This window comes from Gopherus evgoodei, chromosome 15 (assembly GCF_007399415.2).
Source record: "Gopherus evgoodei ecotype Sinaloan lineage chromosome 15, rGopEvg1_v1.p, whole genome shotgun sequence".
Classification (NCBI taxonomy): Eukaryota; Metazoa; Chordata; order Testudines; family Testudinidae; genus Gopherus; species Gopherus evgoodei.
The window spans coordinates 10,258,353-10,277,330 of NC_044336.1; the positions used below are offsets into that span (position 1 = coordinate 10,258,353).

The following is an 18,978-nucleotide window of genomic DNA, read 5'->3' on the forward strand; positions in this document are numbered from 1 at the left end:
TCACACCTCCAATCACACCAATTTGGTCCAGTCAGTGGGGCAGGGGGAAATCTGAGCAGCACTGCAACCTTGGAGGCTGCATTGCCTGGAGTGGAGAGACAAGCCCAGGCAGCCCAACAGCAAAGAAGCTGCAGGAGCCACCACTGTGGGGTTAGTGCCAAGCAGCACCCAATCCGCTCGGGGGCAGGCCCTCCACTCCAACACACAACTGGGTTGTGACAGGCCATAAACATTTACAAATGGGTAATGAGCCCAAAAAGGTTGAAAACCACTGCTTTAGATCTTCCATTCATCTCCCTGCCAGTGCAGGATTGCACCCTTCCATTTATTTTCTAGTATTTTGTTTAGTCTTAAATATTTCAAGTGATGGTATTCCCACTGCTTCCCTTGGGAAAGTGTTCCATACTTGACTACATTTTACTGTCATGATGACATGTTGATATTCAGCCTATTTTTCCCTTTCTTAATTTAATCCCATTATTCCTGATTCACCACACTAAAAAAAATCCTTCCCTACTTAGTGTGAAAACTCTTCTGCTACAGTGTCTGTAGAAACTTACCTCCTTGCTTTGGACTAGCTTAGCTAAATTAGACATATTTAATTATTTTCATCTTTCCTATATTAAAGCCAGAATGTAATTAATGTTTTTTTAACCTCAAAGTTACTGGTATGTAATCTCATCCTTAGCAATGTTTTTATCCTGGTAATTTTTCTTTTAATTTTAATTTGGAAATGTTTATGCTCTTGGGGCCCAATGCAGGGGGAGCATGCCATAGTTTCTTCACAGATTGGGGCCCTCTGCAACAAGGCTCTGGGGCAGCAGGAGCACTTGGCAGGTTGGAAGGGTACAGGGGTGAAAGTAACATTCAACACTTACTGGTATGGGGGCCAGCTCTGGCCGCGGAAAGAGCACAGCCTCAGGCAGAAAGGCAGGGGATGGGGGTCAGCATCATCCAGCCAGTCCATCCGCACTGCTTGGCCCATGCTGCCTGGGGCTCCAGCGGTGATTTAAAGGGACTAGGGCTCTAGCTGCTGCTGTACTAGCAGCAGCAGCGGCCAGAGCCCCAGGCCCTTTTAAATTACAGCCCCAGGGCAGCTGCTTTTTGTCCTGCCCCTCCTCCACCCCCGGGCAGCGGCGGGTGGGGGTGGCAAAAGGGGCAACGACATTAAAGCACTGCCACTGCAGCGTTTTAAGCAGGGTCCTTTGCCGCAGCAGCACTTTAACATCAGCTGAGTACGGGCTGGTACCAGCGGCCACTTTTTACCAGTATGCCATACCGGCGTACTTTCACCCCTGGAAGGGTAGCAGGGGTGGCGAGTTATATGGGCACGTAATACCTGAGCTCCAGCAAATTCAGGGCACAGGGGCCCAGCTCCACCAATTTTTGGGCTGGGTCTTTCTCTGCATACTTTCCCTTGAGCATCCCTGCTTGTGCCCTAGGCAAGCGGGCGGCCTGCTGCTGCTCCATGCTGCGTTCCCTTGCCGGACACTGCCAGCTACAAAAGGGAGTGGTGCTGGCAGCAGGCTGAGATGGCAGCACAGTCTCCACCTGCAGAGGGAGGAGGCACACACATGATAGCAATCTCCCCCACCCCCAACACCCACCACAGGGGAGGCGAGGGGGCTTCCTGGACCTGAGAGGGGCCCAGCTCCTTGGAGCACACGCAGTGATGGTGCTGGGTGAGTGTGCTGCTGCAGGGGAGAGGGCTGGGGGGACTGTGGAGTCCTCCTCTCTGGCCCCACCTCTGTCATTGCCCTCACCCCCAGCCAGACCCCTCATCCCCCCACACCCCAACCCACTGCCCTAGCCCTGTGCTCCCTCCCACACCCCAAACCCCTCACCCCCAGCCAGAGCCCTCATCCCCCACACTCCCCACATTGTGCAATATAGGAACTGTTAAACGCTTACTGTTTCCAGTCCATTTTTACATTATTTACAAAAATATATATCGGCTTACAAGGCAGGTGTAGGGGGATGGAACTTGGACCTGTTCTGGCCACCACCAAAAATTATACAAACAAGCCACCCTGAAGGGTAGAGATAATTCACTCCCCAGGAATCTGCTTCTTCCCAACTTTTCGGCAACCCCATGAGCCTAATTAGGATCATAAGCCTTGATGAATCTACTGTGGAACGTTGAATGGCTTTCCTAGATTTGGCGGCACCACTTTGATCATCTAGTCTGACCTGCTGTGTATCACAGACCAGAGAATTTCACTCAGTGATTCCTGCAGTGAATTATGCTTCCCTGTTATGTAAGTGATATTATCAAGCCCAACACCTTGCATTATCTCCTGTCTTCCCCATAAGTCACAGTAGGTTGAAGAGCCTACTGTGGTTTATGGGGAGGAGAGGAGATAATGCTGATGAAGTCTGGACCACCTGCATGGAGCCTGGAAACAGCAGGAAGAATGGAGGATGGAATCTGTCTTCGCTCCCCTGGAATTTCTCTACAGAGGTCAGGGAGCGGTAGAAGGCATGGGGAAGTGTCTCCTCTGCAATCCACATATCTTTCCCTCCTCCCTGGCTTCCCCTCTGCAGAATTACAAAGAATAGTACCAAACAGGCAGGGCACTTTCCAGGATAATTAAACTAACTTATACAGTCTGATTTCTCCCTATTCTCTATGGCTCCAAGCCATAAGGACATATGACCACTCAATAAAACTGACCTGAGAAACGCCCAGTGTCAAGTGTATGAGGTGCTGTCTCTGAGTTTGACACTGGAAGCTTGGAGAACACATGGGCTACAAAATTACAAGACTGGGGAAAAACTTAAACCTTGAGTAATTTTTATTTAAGTAGCACTTCCTAAATTCTCAGGGAAAATTCCGCTCATGCCTGACTTTTAAGCCAAGCAATTTGAAAACAAATTGATTATGCCAACCAAAATTTAAAGGGAGCTAGAAAATGCAGCTTAGAATGGAAATTCCACTTAGTTTTGTGACAGGTGTACCAACCCTGCACCAGGCATGAAGAAGTTACAAAGTAGCTTTGGGCTCAGACAACCCCTTGCCTGCGAGACATGCCATTTTTGGAAGAGGAGCCTTCAAAAGCAAGAAGCTCAGTTCAGAAAACTCTAGTATGGGGAGGGGAACAGAGTGTTCATCCTCAGCTCTCAGGAAGGAGTTTAGTAGAGCACCAAGCTAGCTTAGGTTGAATGCAAAAAACAAACACTAGGACACATGGCTGGAGGCTCAAGGTAGGACAGAGAAGGTGGAGCTGCTTTTAATTGGGTTAATTTAGTTTCTTTTCATTTGTTACCTTGAGGACTGAGACTAGGGGCTGAACTGTTGCTGAAAATGTGAGCCCTCTGAGGAGAGGGTAGATGCGCTGTAGGAAGTAGCCCCAGGAAGAAGCAAGAGGTCAGACCAAACAGACCTTAATCACTTGCCACTAGGATCCTTGGGCTTGAACTCACGGTAGAGGGAGAGGTGGGTTCCCCTACCTCCTCACAGGGAAGACTAGCCAGAAAATCCCAGACTCAGGAAGCATTATTGGTCCTGGATGAGGTCTATCAATGCATGTGAGAGCCTGGGAGTGCTAGATGAAACCTGATTTACCCCAAAAGTGGTGAGACCAAAGGTGACGCAGCTGGAAGGCTGAGTCACAATGCAAAATAGGACCATTAGTGGACCTGAGCAGCAGTATACAGAGAACAAAACCCTTCAATGCTGCTCCTAGCCGGGAGGCAGTGCTCCAGCTGGTGTTGGGTCACTTTGCTGCCGGTCTTAATTATGGAGTTGCAATACACTCCTCCATAATGCCATCAGTAAATAATTGTATAGCAAGGTGTACTGGAGAATAGTTTAATATTTAATCGTAAGAGATTGGAGTGCAGTTAGCTCAAAAATTGGGGGGACAAATTGGGTTGTTGTGGGTATAACAAGTGTTTTCCTATTGGCCAAAGCTGTAGTGGTAGCCTCATTAATTACATGTTGAAAAGAATCTAAATAAACCATCAGCCCATATCCCCAATCTTCTAATAAAGATATATCAAAATAAATCTTAACCAAATACCAATGTTAAAGTAATACAATGCAGATTCTTCCTGCTGAGAAAGAAGAAGTTAATGATCTACAAGGCCATGCTGTGGAGGGAAAAGAGTGGGTTGACGTAGGGTATAATTATTTTTTCCCTCTTCTGTAGATTGCTTGCTCATTTTGAACATTTAAAAAAACATTTGCTGTAGACTCTTGGGACCACACCCATCCGCAGTGTTTAATTGGCGCCAGGGCTGAGCCCCAACACCTCTAGGCTTGGCAGTTGATATCCCTGGCACCTCTGGGCTTGCTGCATCAGTTATGAATGTAAACTAATGTATTCAGCTCTGGCACCTTTCATTACAAATTAAACACTGCCCTTCTCTAAGCCCTGGAGGGAGTTCTTCATCAAAGCTTCTCTCCTTTTTTGATACATGTTGGCATTCCTGTAATGTCCTTGGTGGTTAACTTTCTGTTTAAAATAGTGTTTCCCTCTGTAAAGGAGAAGATAACTGGTACCCTGGGCTGTGAATTATTTGATGAGTCATCAGTTAATACATCCTGAATAAAACACTGCAGCAGCTGCTAATTTCTGTTTACTGCTTGACAGTATGTACAATAAAAAAGGTAATTGGCATTTGGAGCTTTTTATTGGTTGGGTTGTGTACACACACATACAGAAAATGTTTTTTCAGACTCCAAGTCTCTATTTGTGTGAATGTAAGGCAAATATACTTTGGGCTCCTCTCCTCCACATCCATAGATGGTGGTTCAGGAAGGATGTAGGAATTTCTATTCCAGAAAGAAATTATTTAACATGGTCACAGATTTGCTGTTAATGCTTGTTTTCATCATTCTTTATGTGTAACTCATACCAAAAAAAAGGAAAAACCTGTTTTTACAAAAAAGGCTACAGCTACACTACCACTTATGTCACTCAGGGGTGTGAATAAGCCACCCCCTGACGTAAGTTACACAGACCAAAGCACCAATGTGGCCAGTATTACATCAGTGGGAGAGCTTCTCCCATCAACATAGATACCACCGCTCATTGAAGATGGATTAATTAAGTCAACAGGAGACTCTTGCCCATTGGCTTAGAACCACTGCACTAGCTGTGCAGCTGCACTGCTGTTAGCTCTCTAGTGTAGCTATAGCTCCTGACTAGCTCTATGAGCAAACAAGAATAATGAAACAAGCAGAAAATCAAATGACTGGGCACTTACACCCTGATTCTGCAAACATACTACTCATGGTAGTAAAGTTAAGCAGATGCATAACTGTTTGCAGGATCCAGGCCTTAGTAACACTCTAACTCTCTGCAGCCTTCCAAAGGTATACTTTTGGCAGAATGTTAATGACAGTGGGACTAAAGTCAGAAGACCTATCTTGCTGACGTGTAGTCAGTGCAGGAACTGTTGAGAGGAGAAATCACCTTGCCATCCATTTGTGTTCAGTCCCTGGCCCCCAGTCTAAATTAGAGTAGTTTGGTTTGGGCAGTGGTCCCCTGGTCCATTTCATATGTGGCAAACTCTGCCCCATTAGGTTCCATTCTTTCCAAATCACATTTTGGTGAGAAGTTTAGATAAAATCTTCATGGTCTGACTCACTTCTAACAGGGAGACTGCTGTTCTGAAACTGCACATGGTAATTAACAGGACAGTTGTTTGAGTTTTTCATAACAAAAGGAAAAACATAAACCGAAGGATTAATTGCAAAGCTGCCACTTTTGGAAACCAATGTTTGTGAATTATTCCTTTCTCTTGAACTGTAGGTAATTAATTTTTTGCAACTCAGACTTGTTCTGACTTGATCTATATATAAAACAATATATAATCTGGGGAATTTTTTTAATTTCCTCTCCTGTTTTTAAAACCATTATTTTCAGCTATTACTAACCAGGCAATGATGATACTCTAAAGTGGATTAGCAGATACTTTTACATCTACTTGAACAACTAATGGGTTAAGGAACTGTGGGCGTATTCCTAGTCCACTAGTTCCTGTATAAAGTGTAACTACAAACTGCTCTGCAAAACAAACCTGGGCTTGTCCCAAGCATTTGTTCCTAACATGATTACAAGTAAATGTCAAAGGTAAGTGGAAATATTCAGGAAAAGGGAAACACTCCAGCGCTTCATAGTTTGATATCAAAATAAACATTTGAAAAGTGGAAGTTTTATTGCTGTAAAATCTTCTAATAGGGAGACTGCTGTTCTGAAACTGCACATGGTAATTAACAGAACAGTTGTTTGAGTTTTTCATAACAAAAGGAAAAACATAAACTAAGAGTAAAAATCCAGTGAAGTACAATTCAACCATCAGTTCTACCACTTCAGGAATTTAGCTCCTGTCCTTCCTTTAGCTGTCTGCCATAACGAAATCTGAACAAATGTAAGGAATGAACAGATTACCACCAGCATGAAGGTTTTACCACTATATATTTAAAAAAAAAACAAACTACACACACAATTGTTACATGTAATGTATATAATTGATCATAATTAATACTTAGCATTTGTATAACACTCTCCATATGAGGATCTCATTTGTGGTTTAAACCTCATACCATACCTACTGTAAAGAAGTGTTAAGTAATTTCTTTCCTTTATGTTAAAGATGAGAAAGCTGAGGCAAAGAGAACCGAAATGACTTGCCTGAGATCACAAAACAAGTTAGTGTTAGTAGTGGGATTAGAACACTAGTCTCTAGCTCTCCAGTGCTGGGCTCTAGCCAACACAGAATGTTATTGCCTATATAGGCAAAGAGATTGAAAACTACCAAGACAGCAGTATATGTCTGTTAGCTCACATTTAAAAATTAGAAATACATGATCTGACACATACAGCAGCTGGGGGAAAAAAAAGTACACTTCTCACATATACATATAGAAGCAGCAGTTCCAGCAACATGCTACTATATTATGAAGTTCCACGGTCTGCTAATGCATTAAACCAAATAAACTAGAATTTATTGGAGAAAACAAATTTGCAATACTCTCAGAAGGACCTTGAGTTTATAAAATAATGAATGGAGCACACAGAGCAATAACTATCATCTGAGAGATTACGCTAAATGAAAATTCCTGATTTAAAATGAAAGGTAGGAGTGCAGTATTCTGTGCCATGTCAAAGACATTTGGGACAGAGGGCTAGCTCAGTAGTTTGTGCATTGACATGCTTAAATCTAGGGTTGTGAGTTCAATCCTGGAGGGGACTACTTAGGAATCAGGGGAAAAATTGCTCCTGACAGTGAAGGCAGGGGGCTGGACTCAGTGACCTTTCAGGCTCCTTTCCAGTTGGGCAGGAAAGAGAGCTCAGTGGTTTGAGCATTGGCCTGCTGAAGCCAGGGTTGTGATTTCAATCCTTGAGGGGGTGATTTAGGAATCTGGGGTAAAAATCTGTCTGGGGATTAGTCTTTCTTTGAGGAGGGGGTTGGATGAGATGACTTTTACTCCTGATATTATTCAAAAAATAAAGTACACCTCTGTCTTGATATAATGCTGTCTTTGGGAGCCAAAAAATCTTACCACATTATAATTAAACCATGTTATATTGAACTTGCATTGATCCACCAGAGTGCACAGCCTCCACCCCCCAGAGCACTGCTTTACCACATTATATCCAAATTCATGTTATGCAGGTGCCATTATATCGAGGTAGCAGTGTACATATATTAGAAACACAAATGTTTCTGGTTGTAGTATGTTCACATTGTGAATGACTCTAGACCATTCCATGACAGTCTTAGAAGTTCCTATGGAAATCTGATAGATGTATATTAAAACAAAAATTAAATTTGAAAACAAAAGTTTCTGTGCATTTATGTTGGTCAGTTTTCAGACACCAGCTTCCAGTTGTGCTCCTCTGATTGAGACTGATAGCCAAAACTTGAGCAAAGAGTGCTATACAGTAAGCTATCTCTTTTAAATAATTCTAACTGAATGTTACTAACTGGAAAGCTGGTAAAATACCTCTGAATATTCCTACTTCTGCAAATCAAGCAACACATCTGCACATTTGTATGCACTTAGAGATTGACAAGGATACACACAGCAAGATACATGTATATGCACAGTGAATTTCATGTACAAAAAGTTGCATGTTTAATTTGTACCTGCTAACCCTTACCATTCACTAGTCTATATGTGCTATACAGATGTAAATCACCCCTTTCCCCAACACCTATATGTTCTCCTCTATTCCAAATGGGTCTGCTAAAACTTTCTCACTTGCATATTGGTCTATGTCACTCCTCTGAATCCTTCCATTGGCTCCATCTTTTTCACCACATCAAGTTTAAACTTCTCATCTTTGTCTTCAAGACCTTACAGAGCTCTGCTGTTACTAATATCTGACAGTTTTAGTGTGTCACACACTTATCTCCTGTCAAAGTAGCTTAGATTTTCCTCTTAATTTAAAAAGTTATAAATTAGAAGTAAAATTCATGTAAACCAATTACATGGTCAGTATAATGGTATAATCCTATTATGTATTTACAAATGAAGGGCCCAGTCCTGTAAGATGCTGGATAGTTTCAACTTCCACCTTAATCAATGGAAGATGAAGACACTCAGCACTGCCCAGAAACAGGCCTAAATGTAGACCATGTGCTCTTGACAAGCTGCTGTTTTAGGTGTATGTATGTGTTGCAAAGGTTGGGTGCATCTAATCCAAAGGGGTTAAACAAGCAATTAAATAGTTTGGTTCAGGACTGGGGTGAAGCTTTGAAATACAGCTCCTATAGACTGGCTTTCTGCTATACCTATGTGCACAGGATTTAGCAGTGAAGAAAGTTATTTTGTTATCAATAAAAAGTATGATAAAGGAGATGACCCAGAGTAAACCCTGACTGGCTGTATTTGCTGCTGCTCCCAACAGCAATATGCTTTTGGTAAGGATGCTTAGGTTTCCAGCAAAACAAGATTTGCTTGTTTTTCCAGTTCAAAGGGCCCTGTATGCTGTTATATTTTGTAGTTGTACAGCATTATGCTGTTGTGTTTACCAAAGCCCTTATTATCTTAATGTTACTTCTAATGCTACTGTATGTCTTCCTGCTTTTAAAAATATATATTTATATTATCTAGGCAGTTCTATATTTGTCTTCCATGTTAGAGAAACATATATTGAATGCTACTGGATTTTTTATGAACATGTGATTTATCAAAACTGTACTTATTTGCTATGAAATGCTGCAAACAAACCATAAAAAACTACAATTTTAACAGTAAGTCTTTGTCTACTTCTGTTTTTTTTGTTTGTCTGTTTGGTCTAGTGACAATCTAGCTGCACTAATGCTAATCTCTAATGGTAGATGTGCAGAGTTTATATTACTGATGGGGGCAGGAGGAGGGTGAGCACTCATTCCACAGCAGAACACTTCCAATACCATACTGTCCTGTAGTACCTTGTTGAGATACTGGTTCAGTACTGAACCAAAATAAGTACTACAACCACTCTTTTCAGCCACATAGAGATTTTGCTTGGAGGTCTCCTGGCTCATGATTGGCCCAGCCCAGCCTAAGAGATCTGACAAAATCACACTTCAGAGGAATATGGCTACAGGCAACATTAAACAACTTCCAATTTTTAAAATCCTCATTCTAATTTCCATTTGTGCCCATTATTATCTATGTTTAGTGCTGACTCTTTGGTGCCAGACCATAGCAATGAGCTAAACACCATTTTAGATTTGTTTGTTCCATGAAACCATTAATTTCTAACTATTGATTACCTTAGTGTACTGACAAACAGCATTATGTCTAACTAACATTATTTTAAAATAATTTACACAGAATCCCAGCCATTCTATTTAAGTTAGTGACACATTTCTAATGTGTTCATATCGGATTGTATAAGATCCTACCAAGTAATCAGTTATAGCCAAAGATAAACATTTGTTGTGCAGAGACACCTTGCTTATTTGTACTAGGATCACCTATAGCACTATGTAAATAATTAACAATTCTAGCCTCCAGGGGAACCATCTCTAGGCAAACTGTTAGTGAAAAAAATGAATTTTCATAATGTCTACTTTGAATTTTTAGATGGGCCTGATGCTACCTCTCCTCTGACTTCCTGCCTGACCTGGCTACATTCTGCTCATTAGCCCTTCCAGTGTCCCTAGAACAGTAGAAATGTCTTTTATGCTGACATCCCAACACATTGAATTCTCACATGCGCTTTCTGAGGTGTGAGCCAGGAGAGCCATTGGGTCTCATTCAGTCCTGATGTGAGCAGGCCAGCAGCCTGGGTTACAGAGCCAAGATGAAAGCATAGGTCCCTGCCTCCCAAAACCAGTGGTCTCCTTGTTATGTTGTTCTTAGGGCTTGTTAATTGAAATGAGCTGAAGATAGGAATCAGACAGCAAGTGTGAAAAAGCGAGACAGGAGCAATAGATGCCTATATAAGAAAAAGCCCCAAATACTGTGATGGTCCCTATAAAATAGGGACATCTAGTCACCCTACCTGATGGGCAAGGGGGAACGGGGTAATATGTCACACTAGTGGTGGAAGGCGCTTAGAAAAGTAGCCCGTGCCTAGCCCTTTGGGAGTTGACTCATACCCACTGCACTGCCCAGCACTCAGAATAGGGCTCTATTGAAGCCAATGGCTGCAGGTACAAACTTATACAGTCTAATATGAACACATCAGAAATGTGTCACTAACTTAAATAGTGCATGGGGCCCAACTTTGCTGTGAATGGGCTCAGCCCCCTGCAGCCTCGAATCGCTGGCGTGGGAATAGGCTGGGAGCCTAGGGGTGGGGTGTGGGTTCGAACTCACGGCCTCTGCTCCAGTTTAAATACTCCCAAAACTCTACCCTCAATGAAAGAGGCCGCCCCGCTCCTGCAGGGGGCGTGGAAATCCGTGATCGACGGGCGAGAGCATCAATAGCGTGGGAGAACTAGCCTAGCAACTGAGCCGCTGTGCCCCCATGGGAACAAGAGGAGGCGGGATTCCGAATACACTGCCCCCAATGGGAAAAGAGCAAGGTGGGGCTGAGGGTTTCGATCTCCCAATAGAAGAAGAGGCGGGCGAGGCTGGGAGACCCGTTGCCCAATGGAAAAAGAGGTGGGCGTGGCCCTTAGTATAGTGCTGCAATAGAAGAAGAGGTGGGCGGGGACCAGGATCCTGAGGCACCAATGGGAGCTGAGTTGGGTGGGGCTGGGTCTGCTGTCACGGTGCTGCGTGTTGGGGCAAAGCGAGGGTAGAGACTCTGGGCCACTGCGGTGTGGAGCTCGCTGCGCTGAGGGGAGGCAGCGGGGACCTGGGATCGCCACCAGGAGCAGCGCGAGACCCAGACCCGCGCTTCGCTCGCGGCCGGAGGGACCGAGCTCTAGCCCGGGCTGGGCACCGACTCCCCCGATCCCCTGGGGAGCCCGGGCGGTGGCGCCGGGACGGGGCGTCGTGCACCTGCACTTTGGAGCCCCGCGACTGGATCCCGCTCTGGCCCGGGCTTGTCCCGTGACCCTTCCGACAACAGGAGCCTCCTCCCTTCCGTGGGCCCCCCGCGGCTGCCCGTCTCCATGATAGGTCGTCCCCCCCCGTCCTGTGGCGATAGACGCCTGCCTGTACTCCGTCATGACATGACGGGTGTCCCCGTTGCTCAGTAACTACCCCCGCTGGTGGGGGTGCTGGACCCCCAGCGCCACAGAGTGCGCGTCCCCACCTCCCTCGCTGCTGCCGCCTGCGTTGTGATACAGCAGCCAGCCCCCCGTGCCTGTGTGAAGTTGGGCTGTAGCGAATGTCCCCAGGGTCACGCAGTCTGAGACCGTTCCCTGGCACCAGATGCGTTTTCATGTCGCAGTACATAGCCCTGCACCACCTGTTACCTCCGCCGTGCGTGGCTGGCGCCGCCTGCCCTGAGCGGCGGTGCTGTTGAACATGCCTCTGTTTGTCTCCTGTTGCTGTTTGCTGCTGCTGCTCCCGCGGTGACTTTTTTCCTCCCGGGTTCCCGTGATGGGCTCTGGGAGCTGATTCGCCGGAGAGATTTTTTTCAGGGGGTAAGGGAAAAGAGGATGAGCCACGTGGGCAGCCCAGTGAAAGCCTATGACTTCTTGCTGAAATTTCTGCTGGTGGGGGACAGCGACGTGGGCAAAGGAGAGATCCTGGCTAGCCTGCAGGATGGAGCCACTGAATCACCCTATGGGTACAACATGGGTAAGTTGGACAGAGTGCTGTACCACTCCTGCAAGTGGCTTTCGAGATGGTAGCTCGTTTCCAACTAGTTCCCTTCCCAGCCTCCGTTGTTCAGTGCTGCTAGGCTTCCCCTCCCTATGACAATGATGAACTTCTCTTCTGGAGCTTCAGTCTGCTGCTGCCTGCCTCCCTTTTAACTATGTGTGCTCAAAGGCACCGTTAGGCTATTCCAGATTTCAGCCATCAAGTTCCATTGTTAATTAGAAAACTCACAATTGAATGGGAGGCAGAGGTACTATCTGGTGCACCTAAATCCTTAGACTGATAGTTGACTGACTGTCTGTTTGAAACCTCTCCTGATATGATTGTGATGTTCCCAGGCATAGCTGGAATGGGAAGGGTGCATGGAACGTAGAGGAGGTGTGATGTTTTCCTGTGCCTGTGCTCTTGAAGAGGGGAGTAGAATCACGATTTATTTTGGTTTCAAATCCCATGCCAGCAAGTCTCCACTTCGAAACTACTTTGGGAGCTAAGACTTGAGAGACATGCTTCATCTGTGTCAAGTAGAGATCACTGGTCAAAGAAGTAGGGATCATCTTACCCAAGCTGTCCTAATAACATTTTGTTCCGTGTTCCCTGTGACCAATAAGTAAAGAGGGGCATTGAGCATTGGTAGAGTCTTCTTTATTTATAAATTAGTCATTTCCAGCAGAATGTTTTTGGGGTGTTTGTTCCTCTGTGGAAGTGTTGCCGTTAAAAGCAAACCATTTTTAAGGGATGGGCTATAACACTCCGAACCAACCTCCCTTTTACAAATTCATCACATATTTAATGTGGTTGCATTTTGATATATATATTTTTTAAAAGTATAACTAAATAAGACGATGTATATTATTTCTTTTAGCTGTAAAACTAGTAACGACATAAACACAGTCAATATTTTAGGATTGTGTGCTAAACAGGATGTGCTCATTATAACTTTTGTGCATCACAAAAGTGTTTTTTTAATTCTTATACAAAAATACTTATTCTAAAATGAATTGTTAGTCAGCAAATGATGCACTGATTGCAAAAAGCCGAAAAGGTGGATTGCCAATTTGAGTGATTTTAAAAGTAAGGAAGGACGGAAGAAAAGGTAACGTTAAGACTGATAAGTTGCAATGAAATGTTACTTACCATATGTCAGTTTTATATTTTTGGTGTATAAAAAATTTGTGATGTCAGAACAGTGGCCCTCTAAGATGGGGTTTCTATTTGTAGTTTGTTCCTTCATTTAACCTTTTAAGGAATGAGACTGAAGAGCCCCCATCAATACCAGATATATTTGCAAAGCAGAGAATTGTGAGCTACATAAAATGACTCAAAACTGAATTATGATGGGTTGTGCGTAGGCAAAATAGATGTCTTGTGTGGATTTTTTTGTTTGATGTTTTGATGGAACCCAACTCCACTTCACAATTTTGCTCTTTTGTAAAGTTATGTTATATGTTAGAACTGCAGTGGTCACCTTGCAAATTTGCTGACTGCCTTAAATGACTACCATTGTCTTACCTCAGGCCTACGCTACAAACTTATTTCTGTATAACTGCATCACTCAGGGATGTGAAAAATCCACATCCCTGAGTGAAGCAGTTATACTGACCTAACCCCCGGTGTAGACAGTGCTATAACAACAGGAGAACTGAGTATTTAATATCCCAGATAATATGGGCCTGACCCAAAATCCATGGAAATCAATGGAAAGATCCATACAGACTTCAGTGCTTGGTGTATCAGGCCCATACTAAGGGCTTGTCTTCTTATACAACACTGTGCCAGTGCAGTGTGCAGCTGTAACTCTTTCGTGAAGATGCTACTACACTGATGGCAGAGCTTCTCCTGTCAGCATCATTAATCCACCGGTACGAGAGGAGGTAGCTATATCAACGAGAGAAGCTCTCCCACTGACATAATAGTATCTTCACTAACGTGCTACAATGGCACACTGCACTGGTGCAGCTGTACAGCTACAGTGCTGTACATGAAGACAAGCCCTTAGTATGGGCCTGATATCAAGCATTGAAATCTGTATGGGGCTTTCCATTGGCTTCCATGGGTTTTGAATCAGGCCCATATTATTTGGGATATTAAATACTAAGGTAATAATACCTATTTAACCAAGGCAAAATCAGCACTTTTTTCTTAAGAGCACTCGTTGTATACTGTATCAGAGGGTAGCCGTGTTAGTCTGGATCTGTAAAAGCAGCAAAGAATCCTGTGGCACCTTATAGACTAACAGACGTTTTGGAGCATGAGCTTTCGTGGGTGAATACCCACTTCCTCAGATGCATGTAATGGAAATATCCAGGGGCAGGTATATATATGTGTGCTAGCAAGCAAGCTAGAGATAACGAGGTCAGTTCAATCAGGGAGGATGAGGCCCTGTTATAGCAGTTGAGGTGTGAAAACCAAGAGAGGAGAAACTGGTTCTGTAATTGGCAAGCTATTCACAGTCTTTGTTCAATCCTGAGCTGATGGTGTCAAATTTGCAGATGAACTGAAGCTCAGCAGTTTCTTTTTGAAGTCTGGTCCTGAAGTTTTTTTGCTGCAGGATGGCCACCTTAAGGTCGCTATAGTGTGGCCAGGGAGGTTGAAGTGCTCTCCTACAGGTTTTTGTATATTGCCATTCCTAATGTCTGATTTGTGTCCATTTATCCTTTTCCGTAGAGACTGTCCAGTTTGGCCAATGTACATAGCAGAGGGGCATTGCTGGCATATGATGGCGTATATTACATTGGTGGATGTGCAGGTGAATGAACCAGTGATGGTGTGGCTGATCTGGTTAGGTCCTGTGATGGTGTCGCTGGTGTAGATATGTGGGCAGAGTTGGCATCGAGGTTTGTTGCATGGATTGGTTCCTGAGCTAGAGTTATTATGGTGTGGTGTGCAGTTACTGGTGAGAATATGTTTCAGGTTGGCAGGTTGTCTGTGGGCAAGGATTGGCCTGCCACCCAAGGCCTGTGAAAGTGTGGGATCATTGTCCAGGATGGGTTGTAGATCCTTGATGATGCGTTGGAGGGGTTTTAGCTGGGGGCTGTATGTGACAAGACAAACCCAAGAGAGAAACCAACAGGACTCCACTGGCCATCACATACAGCCCCCAGCTAAAACCTCTGGAACCGTGGAACTATTTTAATGGTTATCTTTGAGAGCCAATAGAGGATGAGAAGAGAACTGGAGAAAGGCAAACTTAATACCTGTCTTTAAAAAGGAGAACAAAGAGGACCCAAGGAATTATAGAGCAGTCAGGCAACTTTGATACATAGAAAGATATTGGAAAAATTATTAAACAATCAGTTTGTAAGCACCTGGAGTATAATAGGCTGATAAGTAATCGAGGTGGGTCCTGAGATTGGATTTGAGGGAAGAGAGGTTAGCTGATGGATCAGCTCAAAGAGGGTGTTCCTTGCGTAAAGGTGGTGTGCTAGAAGGCATGGAGAGGTTTGTGTGAAGATTACATGGGTGGAAGAGGCTCACATTGTTGGCAAAAGTAACAGAACAAAAAGCAAGGAAAGGGTATGGGCAGAAAGGTCAATAATTCTGTCTTGGCCATGTTAGCTTTAAGTTGACTATGTAATCTTCAAGAGATGTCAGAGAGATAGGCTGCAGTCCAACAGTAGATATAGGGGAGAGCTGTAAGACATTGACGTAAGATTGTCAAAACCAGATGGGCAGATGAGATTGCCCAGAAAGCTTGTAAAATGAGAATGGGAAGGGGCCATATATCAAGTCCTGTGTGACTCATATGGATAAAGGAGGAGGGGACTCCTAAAGGGGCACTGAAGATATAATTAAAGAGGTAGAAGAAGAAGAACCAAGTGAGGGTAAGTCATGATGGACAAGGGAAGACCAAGGTTGTTGAGGTATTGATTGTAATGGCACATTTGATAAGTTTTTAAAGGTGAAGGGAGTTGGGGCAATAGTTGGCAAGAGAGGTGGGATGAAGGGTGGATTCTTTAAGGATTGGGAAAATGGATATTATGTGAGCAGCCAGCTCTCTGCAGATCACCCATGGTCCATAGGTCAGTGAGAGCACCTGTAGTTAAGTAGTCATAGTTAGTTTAGTTTCCCTGAGGTCTGTCTTTGCACTTTGTCCTGAAGAACAGATGGATTGCGAGGCTCTGAGTTGCCTTAATAGTAGGTTTAAAGAGGCATTCCATTTGTTTACATCACTCTTCATTAATGGGGAATTTCAAACTTAAAAACAATTCTAAAAGTCATGGTAGCTGTTCCTTTCTCAGTACTCTGAAAGAAAGCAAAGCTCTATTAGAACTGATCTACTTGCTGCTAAAACTAGGGGAGTAAATGGAAATGTTTTGAATGGTGATACATTACTGATTCTGCCTGTGCTATATTAGAACTATCTTTGGTAAATTAAACTGCAGTGTCTTCCACTTATGTAACTAGCTTTCAGTTTATGCTCCTGAATTCCTATGAGCATTGCATGGCGGGGTTGCGGATGCAGCCTGCTGAGTTGAGTTTAAAAGTATTTCCAGGAGTGTGTCTGTGAGCAAGAAACTACTAAAACCATTGTAAAGAAATCTTAGTCCACGTGTTTTTGTTTTTTTAAATAACCCATTTTATGTAAAGGAGAGCTCCTCTGTTGTTGTCTAAACATCAGTGTTCTTACACGGAGGGAGGCTTGCTCATGAACTAGTATAAATTATACCTTGCTGATGTTGTAATTGAACAGTTTTCATGACTGACATTTTCAGTGACTCACAAACAAGTGAAAGGTTGCATTATGAGTATTTTAGGTATGATTCTAATATTCTTGCATCTGAAATGAGGGTTTATGAGGGAGAGCACAAAGAGAGAAATCCACTCATGAATGAATGTGGGCCTAAGCCTTCATTTCTACAGAACATAAATCTTCTTTATTAAAAAGAAGTTAGTGGGGCTGGGAGCAGTATGGCCATGCTGGAGGAGGTGCCGACACGGGGCACTGACTCCTGGGTGTGGCAGCCCAACACACTGCTGCTTTTACCCAGTTCCTGATAGAGCCCAGCCGCTCTGCAGATACCAATTTATATCTGCGGATATACATTTTATATCCACACAGGGGTCTAGTGAAGAGATGGGAGCAGCAGGGGGGTTTAAGGGGAGGGGGCGGAGCAGGAGTGGGCCTCAGGGTGGAGCATGGGCAGGGCCTTGGGTCGGAATAGGGGCTGTGGCACCCCACTTCTAGGAAGCTTCTGCCCAACCTCCCCAAATGCAGGAGTTGCACACCATCTATGCTCCCAGTCCCAGGAAACCAGTCACATACCCCAGATCAATTGGTACCCTAGATTTTACACCAAAGACAATGCCTGTAGCCAATCCTGTAATAAACTTTTAGAAAGTTTATTAACTAGAAAAAGGAAATGAGACATGTAGCAACCATGTAACAATTTTACATGGTTGCTGCAATATAGGAAAACAGTCTAGTGCATGCAGGTTCTAACTCACGGTAGAGGAGGCTGGGGTTGGGGCAGGATTGCAAAATCCCCTTCCTTTCCTCCCCTCACAGTAACCCTGAGGCCGATGAAGGGGTAGAATAATGAAGAGGCCTTCATTCTGCACCTTCATATCAACCAGGAGCTCTGGAAAGGAAAGAGAAGGGAGCTTTATTAGAACCATACTATCAAAGGGTTGGCATGAAAGATGGAGCATGTAAGTATGGTCCATGAAGAACTCCTTGGAGAACTCCCATTCTCCCAGAGTCAGGGATAGTGAGGGCTAGTTAGTAGGTTTAATTCTTTGGATAATACATGTCTGATAGATTTTCCAAATCCTTCTTGAAATCAGAATTGCAATTCCCAGCAGACTGACTCTGCACTAGATTAAAAAAAAAAAAGCAGTCTCATCCAATAAAGAATTTAAGAGAAATTCTAGAAATTCAGGTTTATAGGGATTTAAATCTGCTTTTGAGTGTCATTAAATTATCCTTCAGAATTAAATTTAAGAGAGATAATTGCCTTTAAACTGAAACATGAAACCTCACATTTGCAGTTATTGGGTTGACCAGTATTTTGGTGTTTAGCATTTAGTTTTTATCCACTGTATTTTTAGTTTTTGCTTTCATACTAGAAAAGAGAAAACTGAATTTGCACTAAGACTGCTTGGCATGAAAAGCTAATGTAATTCTCATCCAAACTTGTGTTCCTCCTAAATCCTTCTTTATGCGGAACATCAGATTAAAAATCTGAGCTTTGACTCTCTCTACCTCTTGCTCTGTTCCCTCAATCACTGTCTCCTTTCTCCTTAATTTCATATCACATTGTCTATTATTCCCGTTCCCATAACCTCCATCTGTCCTTAGATCATGGGCTTTTTGGAGCAGGGACCATCCTTCCTAAATGTTTGAAAAGTGCCCAGCATTTAGGTGTCATTACCATTAATAAATTATTGGTGCACGCAGTTGGCACCTGCATGGGTTGGAGGAACTGGACGATGCTGAATGGGAACCTTAATCCAAACCTATCCCTGTCATTCTTGCCTGAGTTGCTACAGATTCTTTCTACTCTCAAAACAGGACTGGAATCTGGTTTGACATTATTTTTTTTGTCATATTTTGAAGATTTTATAGACTTTTTTTTGCTAATTCACTCTTTATTTCTCAGGCATATAACCTTATTGATCTTTTCCAAAATTTGATATGCAGCAACACAGAGAGAAAACTGAAGATGTCCCAATTCCCAGAACCCTTCTTAGGCCACTTGGCAGAGAAGGCATTGGCATTTCCTCCAGGCTTCAATCAACATGACACGATCTATAGCTGTTATGCAGGTCAACAGACTTTACAGACCTTGTAATGGAATCATGTTTGTATCTTC

General features: G+C 43.7%; 1 protein-coding gene across 1 annotated transcript in view; it reads left to right on the top strand.

Moving 5' to 3' along the window:
* The first annotated feature begins 11,164 nt into the window (after positions 1–11,164).
* Positions 11,165–18,978, top strand: part of RAB40B (RAB40B, member RAS oncogene family) — a 54,125-nt gene continuing 46,311 nt past the window's right edge. Inside the window, 1 exon segment of the mRNA XM_030534497.1 lies at positions 11,165–12,145. Within this exon segment, the coding sequence (XP_030390357.1) occupies positions 12,004–12,145 (142 nt within the window). The 5' untranslated portion in view covers positions 11,165–12,003.